This window comes from Cyprinodon variegatus, unplaced genomic scaffold, assembly GCF_000732505.1.
Source record: "Cyprinodon variegatus isolate N-32 unplaced genomic scaffold, C_variegatus-1.0 Scaffold228, whole genome shotgun sequence".
Taxonomy (NCBI): Eukaryota; Metazoa; Chordata; class Actinopteri; order Cyprinodontiformes; family Cyprinodontidae; genus Cyprinodon; species Cyprinodon variegatus.
Genome location: NW_015150681.1, coordinates 167,661 through 177,108, shown reverse-complemented (window position 1 = coordinate 177,108; position 9,448 = coordinate 167,661). Strand labels below are relative to the sequence as shown.

At 38.2% G+C, this 9,448-nt stretch overlaps 2 protein-coding genes across 4 annotated transcripts in view; both read right to left on the bottom strand.

The window, feature by feature from the left end:
- The window catches only part of kansl2 (KAT8 regulatory NSL complex subunit 2), an 11,880-nt gene extending 11,060 nt beyond the window's left edge, over nucleotides 1–820 (bottom strand). For both annotated transcript variants that reach the window (XM_015381131.1, XM_015381132.1), the window contains exon 1: nucleotides 743–820. The gene's annotated coding sequence lies outside the window, so the exon portion shown is untranslated. The remainder of the gene's footprint in view (nucleotides 1–742) is intronic.
- A 1,308-nt stretch (nucleotides 821–2,128) lies between these two features.
- Nucleotides 2,129–8,352, bottom strand: ccnt1 (cyclin T1). 2 transcript variants are annotated; one of them, XM_015381115.1, is made up of 9 exons: nucleotides 8,168–8,352; nucleotides 7,322–7,403; nucleotides 7,112–7,240; nucleotides 6,384–6,444; nucleotides 5,902–5,964; nucleotides 5,264–5,318; nucleotides 4,290–4,453; nucleotides 4,019–4,089; nucleotides 2,129–3,901 (listed from the first exon to the last, which is right to left on the bottom strand). In XM_015381115.1, exons 1-9 carry the CDS (start codon nucleotides 8,338–8,340, stop codon nucleotides 2,663–2,665), a joined length of 2,037 nt encoding a protein of 678 aa, XP_015236601.1. In that variant the 5' UTR covers nucleotides 8,341–8,352; the 3' UTR covers nucleotides 2,129–2,662. The 2 variants fall into 2 exon arrangements, with proteins under 2 accessions (XP_015236601.1, XP_015236602.1); XM_015381116.1 differs by having other exon boundaries at nucleotides 5,264–5,309.
- Between the last annotated feature and the right edge of the window lie 1,096 nt (nucleotides 8,353–9,448).

Genomic DNA, 9,448 nt, shown 5'->3' with positions numbered 1-9,448 from the left:
ATATCGTCCAGCCCTACTTGGACATATTATGAAGTCAATAAAATAAATAAAATCTACAAAAAATTGTGTCGGTTGTGATCACCCCCATTTTCTTAATGAGCGCTAAACACCACAACCTCCAGTCCATTTTTCCTTGTCGCCATGTGTTTGCTGGGCTGTGGGACTGCTGTAATCTGCGGACCTCCAAATACAGACCTTCAGCAAACTGGTATGCGCCATACATAGGCTCAAACAACTGATTAGGGCCAATATTTGGCTGGAAATATATTTAAATCGAACATATTTCGAAATACGTTAGTCATTTCGTAAAAAAAGCCAGTTAGAAGTCGTTTTTACCCGCAGTTATTCTCAGTTGTAGACCCAGTTAATTCTAAAGCGGAACCATTTCCCATTCGTATCTTTATTATATAAAAGTGACCTTAATTGGTCTATTATTTGAAGAAAATAAAATATTAAAGACATTTATCGTGATAAAAAATTAAAGTGCCGTTTCAGGAATCCAAATACGCGCGCTACAGGCTTCAATCCGCCTCCTTACAGCGTCACCGTTTCGGTTGAAGAGTCGCCATCTTTGTCTGGCTTTTAGCATCGTGGCTAACTGCTACATTTTGATAGCTTCGAAGCAAAAACAACTGCCCTTTCAACTACGGCCAAACAATTACACCCTGGGGTTTGAATCGTAAAACGCATATAGAACCTGTGCTGTAGGCAGAGCCTTCTTTGTAACTTTAAAACTGCTTACCTTCCAATAACGATGGCGCCGACGACGAGTCCCGAAGTACAATAAACCGAATTCCCAGATCTTTACGACTGCCTCTGTGTAGCCCCGCCCAATCTGGGCGCCAATTGGCCAGAATAAAAAAAAACGCATCAAGGTTCTCATTGGCTCATTCAACTGCCACTTAAATTGTTGCCAACTCACTTTCTTCTCCCCACAAAAAAGTCAAGCACGTTCATTAAAATATTTATTGACTTCCGGAATAAAGCAACCACATTTTATCAAAAACATTGTTCACATATAACTTAATGAAAAAAATCCAATGATTTTATTTCCCGACCTGAGTGTCCATAAAAACACCAAGAAATTAAACATGAAACGTAGGCTATTGTAATTTTTTGCATTGTTAGGTTGCATGAGTGTCTTCCATTCACCCTATATGAAATATAAAATGAGTCTTTCTCACAGCATGTTAATACTTAAACTGAAACAGTTGTCCCAATTCTTTTTTAAATGACAATATATTGGAAATAAACTAGTAGTTTCGCCACTATACATGTAACACTTTAATTTCATTGTAGGTTCACCCACAAAGATAAATATTCAGTGCATTCACCATTTCTGTTAGAACTAAAAGCCTCTTTTCCAGTACATTTATAATTTATGAGGGGAATCAATTAATTTACATGGCTGATTTGTTGTACTGCATCACCATAAACATTATTTTACATAAACTGATAGGAGGCAGATTCAAGTTTGTTTATATGACAAATACCTATATAAATCTTTGTGAATAAAATATACAGCCAATAAATAAATAAAAAAATCTGCCATTTTGCTTAAGAATTCAATTTAAATTCTCCTTGGGACTACATGTTCAAGGCCGTGGGATGGAGGTATGCTCATCTAAGATAGTTTTAGAGGACGTGCAACGTTTTTTGTTTTTTTTAAGAGTGGTCATTTTTGGATAGATTAAAAAAAATATTAATAATCAAGCCTTGGATTAATATCTGTATGTCAGAAGCAATCAGACAATTGCAATACGATTGAAACAGAACAGTGTTAACGCAAGGGATTATACATTGAAACATCCTAATAACCATCAAAGATGACAATACATGTCTGTCCTTCATGACTGTGACTGGGTAGATATGATTAAACCTTTGAAAGATGTGTCTGTTCAGTGTATGAAGCTAGTGTATTTAACAAATAACTGAATATGAACATTTTACAACCATTTAAAACAATGACTGCAACACTTAAAAACTAAACAGTACAAGCTTCATTACATCTCTTTTTTTATCATTTTTAGGATCAAAATAATAGAAAAAGGATTCCACAATACAATCTTCATACAAGTAACCCAAATAAAGGAGCTCTTAGATATAGAGGCAGGTTAAAAATCTTTAAAAAAAATGAAATTTAAAAACATGGCTTTGCTGACATGCACTGTCTAACATGCCTGTACAGTCTAGATGAAAACATCTCTCCCTTTGCATACAGAACAAGGAAGGAAGGAACCTTAAGTTCGACGTTTTTCTTTAAAAAGCACTCAATAAATAACACTGTAAAAAAAAAACGGTACAAAAAAGGGCTAAAATATATCTGCTGGCAGTTTCAATTTCATCAACATAAATCCCATCATCACATTTCCTTGGAATTGAGCAGAAGGAAAAGAATACATATTTTTTTGTTCTTTACATTTTTGCAAGGCTCCTAAATTCATTATTGCCGCATGTAAAACCAGAAACCTCTAATCGTGTTGTTACATTTCTCTGCTGTCACCCTGATACTTACAAAAAAATATACATGTTGGGTGAATATAATAAAAAAAGCTAAACTTATGTTTGTTTTGTTTTTTTCTTTACAACACTTTACATGACAAAAATGAATGCATGTGATTTCAAGTAAAATCTACATAAAAATGGCCTCCTGATCAGACACTCATTTGGGTAGTGGTGGAAGAGGGGGAGGCGGTTCTGAAGGCAGGGGTGGAGGTCTGGGATTGTTCCCTCTAGAGCCACTGGAGAACCGGTGGTCCCCGTACTGGGATCTGTATTCAAACATGGATGGCTGCGATGGCTGGACACCTTGCGCGCTCAGCAGTGAGTTCAGCATTTCAAAAGTGTCCTGGTACTCATTAGACTGGGTCCCACCTGCTGAACTGTGCCCATTAGTGTCCATCTTGTCCCCTTTTGAATGTGGGAAAGTACCCTGGTGGTGGGAAAGGCCCAGAGAAGGCAGAACGTCAGAAGCGTGACCCAGAGTTTGTCCAGATGAGGAAGACAAGGACGGCAGCTGGTAGGGGTTCCTGGAGGTCTTGCTAACCTTAGAGGCAGGGTGGGATCCTGCTAATGGATCTTGGGAATGTGTCCTCTTTCTGGAGCTGGAAGAGGATGAAGAACTTGATCTAGAGGAGTCACTTGGGATCTTTTTGCTGCTTCCCAGTGAACCACTGGAGCTGGATGAATGTTTGTGTGAAGAGGAATGATGGTGTTGATGGTGTTGGTGATGATGATGATTAGACCGGTCCCTGTGCTTGTCCCTGCTTTTGCCCTCCTCTCCCAAACCCCCCCTTGGCTTCTCCGGCACTCGGATTTTGACTTTAATGTCTGGATCCTGGCCTCTATCGCCATGCCCGCTGCTGCCGCCTACCGGCATCGGAAAACGCATTTTCAAATGTTTGTCGGAGCGCTCCTTCTCCAAAGGGATTTTCAGAACTATAGGTGAGGGGTTGATGTCAGAGGAAGAGGAGGAGCTGGACTGCTGGTGATGATGCTTCCTCTGCTGACCAATGAGAGCCTGAGCTGCATTGGCATACTCTCTCTTTACACTGGCCTCCATGTTCTCCAGCTTCCTCTTTTGGGCAGCCAGGACGTCAGCGTTCTTGGCCCGATATTCACTCAGTGAAACCTTGGCTGGGGTGTGGACCTCATTGTTGGGTGGCTGTTGTGGCTCAGTTCCAACCTGACCTTTTCCGCTCCACGTCGCAGCACTGCCTGGTACCGCCCGGTCCTTGTCACCCACGGACGAGGAAGAGGAGGCAGACGGCGGAGCTGAGAGACTCATCAAGCCGGCCACGGTACTTTCTGGCGACACCATGGAGATCATGCTGATCATGGTGTCCCTTTGGTCTCCCTCCTCCTGGACTTTAGGCTTAGCTTTTGGAGTTTGACCACCAGCCTACAGGTGAAGGAGAGCAGGGAAAGAAAGAACAAAATTGTAAATAAAAGTAAAATTGCAGAAAAGCTAATAGAAAATGTGTTGAGAAAAAAAAAAAAAAAAAAAAGGCAAAAATACCTTCCAGTTTCTAATTCGTTTCAGACGGCTGGGTGTTTTCTCCAGGATTTGAAGAAACTCATGGGTTAGCTCTGCAAAACATTATTAAGTTTAGAAATCTAAAAAAAACAAGTTCAGAAACAGACAGTTCCATTATTACAATTATGTTTTGTATATATATATATATATATATATATATATATATATATATATATATATACACGTCCGTCTTTGAGCCTAACCTGCCCTTTATTGGATGACAAACAAAACAGGATAAAATTCCAGCACATACCGTCCAGCAGCTCCAGGGTAACTGTGGGATCGACATACTCCCACCAGTGTTTTCCATCCGTAGAGACGGGGATTTCCCAGTTGGACCATTTGCAGGCAAGATGGATGCACACACAAGCGACAATAGGTGGACTATACTGCAGGCAAAACGTTGTCAAGTGTAGACTGGGTGGCATCATATATCCAGAAGAGGAACAAAAATCAGAGGGAGAAAAGAGAAAAAAAACATTTTTTTAACACAAAAGTAAAAATCAAAACTGCGTAATCTAAATGGCAGAACACTTGGAGCACATCTACAGAAGTTTTTTCACATTGAAACCAAAAAACTTTGAACGCACGTCACTGGGATTTTACACAATAGACCAAACACACAGTATGTTGACTTTTATAATGTCCCTCCCTGAATCTGTTTTTGTTTAAGTTCCCTTTGCTATCTATATATATATATATATATATATATATATATATATATATATATATATATAAAAACAAAACATCATTGTTATTCAATTAAATGAAAGCAGGACAGTCACTGCGACCACTTCCCCAGAGATATTCTGGTTTTAGGTTTAGTTTCAGTAGACAGGTTAGTTCATTGTCTTTAAACCTTTAAATCTAATACTGTTGCTTACTTCCTCTTTTTTTAATGCTTTCTTTTATGACATTATTGAACTGTTTTTAAATTGATATTTGACAACGAAACAATTCATTTTGATTTGATATGTAATTCAGTGCTTTAGCCCAAAACAGATTTTCCCATGGCAGACAACAAATACTTGTTCAACTGAATTTTTTGATCGGGAATTTTGGCACACTACTTAAAGTTATGGATCATTTATAGAAAAGCACCACTTATTCTATTATATAAAATCCCAGTAACTAACATTAAAGTTTGTTTGTATGCGACCAAAAGGTCACAGAGGCATGAATTAAAGGCACTGTAAATTAAGCTTTCGCATTTAAGTGTTCATATACCTGTTTGTGGCCATGAAGTATGATGTTTGGGCCAGATCCTTACTGGCTGGAATAACAGAAAGGAAAAACAAAAATACACTTAAACCTGGAAAAACCGTTTACTGTCAAAATAAGAATGTAAGCTCTCCCACAAACATTTATAGCAGGGGTCTGCAACCTTTACAATCCAAAGGGGCATTTCTGCCCCGAATCCAGCTGAGGAAAATCTTTTAAAGCCACACTATTTAAAGTACGGAAGAGTATTTTGCTCAATGAAAGAGAAAAATTTGAATTCTGACTCTTTCTTCCATAATGTACATTTTTTTTAACGGAGGGTATATTTTAATATAGTAATACTTTAGGAAAACTTTTTTCAATTATAAAAACAACATTTTAAGTCTTACTTTAGGTTTTAAAATGGAAGAAAAATATTAAAAAAAGATTAATACATTTGTTTTTCTTTTACTGGACAGTGAAAACCACATGAATGTAAAGCTGAAAGAACAATAAATATGGGGTTTTAGTAGCCTATCTGTATCTAAAAGCATTATGACTTCTTAAGTTAATAAGTGCCAGCACATTTGGTCCAAAGAGCCACTAGCGGCTCCAGAGCCACAGGTTGCAGACCCCTGATCCATAGCTTTAAATATGATACTCACCTCTAACAAGCTGAGTGCACTTGACAACATGAGTGTGAGGGTGATCAATTGTGATTTCAAAAGCTGGAATGAAAAGGTGACAAAGGGTGGAAGAGTTCAGTAAAGTGAACACAGAATATGGAATATGAACACATGAACCCTTTAGGCTTCATTAAATCCAGCTTCCACCCGAAACGTAACATTAAAGTCCCTGAAAATTCAGAAAATTTGTTTTATTAATCCCATCTCAAATTTGAAGTAATGTGTGGGGGAAAAAGCGGCCCTTCGTGTGAGAACAAGAGAAATAAGGAGCTGGTTTCAGTCATTTAACAATGATGTGGTTCCTTTTGACATAAAAGTCTCTTTCCAGTGCTGCTAACCACATTTGGTTTCTGTGAACATAAGTCAAGAAGGTTAGCTTTACAGTCTACACACGTTTCTGGAGAGAAACAAAGGGACCCAGTTGTTTTCTTTTTTTTTTTTTTTTTTTCCTCTAAACTTACCCAGGGTCTGGAGAATTATGCTCTCAAGAATGACCAGGTCTTGGGCTTGTTGCAGGTAAGCCTGAGGTTGAGAGGACAGGCATGTTACTCACTGGGAGGCCTCTAATTGATGTCAAACAAGAGGTACAGAACATGCTTTGTGGTTTTTAGATGTTTGCCTGTTTATCTGAAAGGCTTCAATCATTTAAACCGAGGATCGGGCAATAAGCACTTGACGCGGTGCCCCGTCCTACAACTCAACTCGTCTTTCTCGTTATCCTGAGGATGCCTTGCAGACTACATAATTACCACCACATAGCACAAACAGATACTCTTGTTTTACATCTGCTAGACATCACAATACCTGGGCAACCGAAACTTGGAGAGTTCTGTTTTCACTCTTCACTCCCAACCCATGCATCAAGCCTCCTAGATATGATTGGGCAAGAAATTTGTCCAACGCTCCCAAATAAAAATACTTAAATTCTGTAAATAAGACCTCAGATTTATTCTCTTCTTTAACCTGAGGCAGGAGTAAAAGATAAAAGTACCATAGAATTGGGGAAACAAATTTAGAATTTCAATGAGATTGCTGAAATTTAAAGCGAGAAAGGCCTTGTGCGTCATTATTACAGTTTGCAGACAAATTACAAAGAAGAGCCATTTTTGAGCCGAATTAAAACAAATATGTTCACAAACTCTATTTTTTGTGGATTTCCAGTTTAGCTACGTGGTCAGCCGACACTTACATCACTGCGTATGTCTGGTGAAGGCTCCTGAGGGTTTAAACATGCGTGTGCCACCTTGATTACATGCTCCAACTTTCTGGGCTGCTCCTCAACCTTTGCTGCGAGGAAAAGGGCAGCCGGAGCAATAACCTAAAGAAAGAACAAATTTTAAGCTCATCAGATTTACTTTAGTATTAGCCGAACACATAAAAAGAAAAACACAATACTTACATTTCGGTGAAACCTTGTAAATGACTGGACCATGTAAAACCGATGCATGTAGACAATAGCTGTATTAATAGTTAGTTGTGATCTGAGACAAGACAGTTAAGGACAGCTGAACACAAAAACAATGCAAACAATTTAGACAAAATAGGGTTTGTCTCTTATACAGTTTATTACACATCATCCCTTTTATATTTAAGTTAAAGCTCCCATAGCCTTTAATCTAACATAAACCACTATATAATACCAGCCTTTAAAAATACTATATCTGTTTACTTTGAAAGTGTAATGTCAGCTTCTTGAAATAGGCTGAAATTAGTTTTAACGACGGCTAAGAATATATTCCGAGATAGGAAGAACTTGAAAACACAAACAAAGCTAATTACCGTCAGCCGATTGCTAGAACATTAAGCAATACAGCTCAGACCTAAATCACAGCTCACATAAGTTATTATTAAGTTGTTAAAGACGGTCCATTTAAAACGTTTTTATGGATATTATAAGGTTACCTCCACTGTTTTTCCTTCTTTCGAATGACTAACACTTAAAGAGACAAAGCTAAAGCTAACCTTCTGGAGGCCTGTGGATCACACAGGCCATGCTAGCTGCGGTTAGCATGTTCGGCTGTTGTCGGGAAACATTAACAAGCCGGTAGTCGATTAAAATCCATAGTGTGGATGTTATACAGACATGAAACATAAAAACAAAGAGGAAGCTTCGTCAAGAACACCATAACAACTACATAAAATGACCAAATTATTGGTGGTACCGGCTTCGGGAGAAGCTAAACTTTGCTAGCAGTCGAGCTAACGCTAATGTTCGCTACGTGCGACGCACTACGACAAAAGATACACATTGAGCCGCTGCCCCATGTCCTGGAGGAGGTTCGCTGCCTGTTGTCTGTAGGACAGCTCCTTGTCGGGATCAAGTCCAGCTCGCCGAGATGGGCTGTTTTCGATCTGCTGGCGGGTGTAGTACCATTTGTTATTACAGGTTGAAGGGAGAGAACGAAACGAAGCCGCCATCACTGAGAAGGACGAGAGTTTAAAATTTCTCCGCGTCACAGGAACATACGTCACACACCAGGGGAGGGGTGCAGTCCCACTGATGAACAGCAGGTGTCTCTGTTAACCGCCTTGATTTTCAATTTATAGCCTTGTAAAACATACCTTAAAAGGTAAAGGATGTTTAACACTATAAAGTGCATGTTTATCTTATATTAATTTCTTGAAAATATAATAAAAACGCATTATTATTATTTGGTGTGCTCATATGTTATATTCATTATTCTATTTAACAAACAGAATCTGACATTCAACAGAAGCACAGAGGTATCAGGCTACAAAACACATAAAAGCTTTGCTATTAAAGTTTTTGCCTCCTAAATGTTTTTGAATATTTTTTTTGTCACATTAATCTTGCACAAACATTTTAAGGTCAAGGTCACATAGGGTATTTTGTGTAAAAAAAAAAGTTTTCAGAGGATTTCCATCCTTGGCTCATTTAAAAAAATAATTCAATACAATAAATAGTGGATTAACTGTGTTGACATGGTTTTATTTAGTTTCCCTAACCAAATGCTAGCCTTTTCATAGTCTGACAGGTGAAATTAAGAAGTCAAATAAATTGAGACCTTTTAAAATAGCTTTATCTAATCTTAAAAGAGATTATAGTGTCCAAAACCAATCAATCCAAAAGCAGATGAGAAACATCTTTGACATCTATTATGGAATGGATTATAAAACCTTAGCTTTGGCGTCAGGTGTCCAGGAAACACCAGTATTGTAAACAGAAAAACCCTTATTATGATCTCAAACAGTAAATATTCTCTTGTATTTTCAGCTTTAAGATACCTGGCGTCTCTTTTATATATGTTACAATGAACCGGGAGTCCAGCCTTTTGTGTTCAGCTTTTCAACTTTTTCTTTGTTCAATTCTAGCTAGTAGGGTACTTCTCCATGGAGACGTTTCTTTAACTTTTCTTTAACTGGAGCAATTGAGTCAATGATGTCCGAGGTTTCAGATTGAAAGTTATTTAGCATCAGCAACAGAGATGGGGGCAAATTGGAGGTAGAGGTCTTTTTGGCTGAGTCACTAGAAATTTTCCTTTAACCAAATTTTCAAAGAATATCA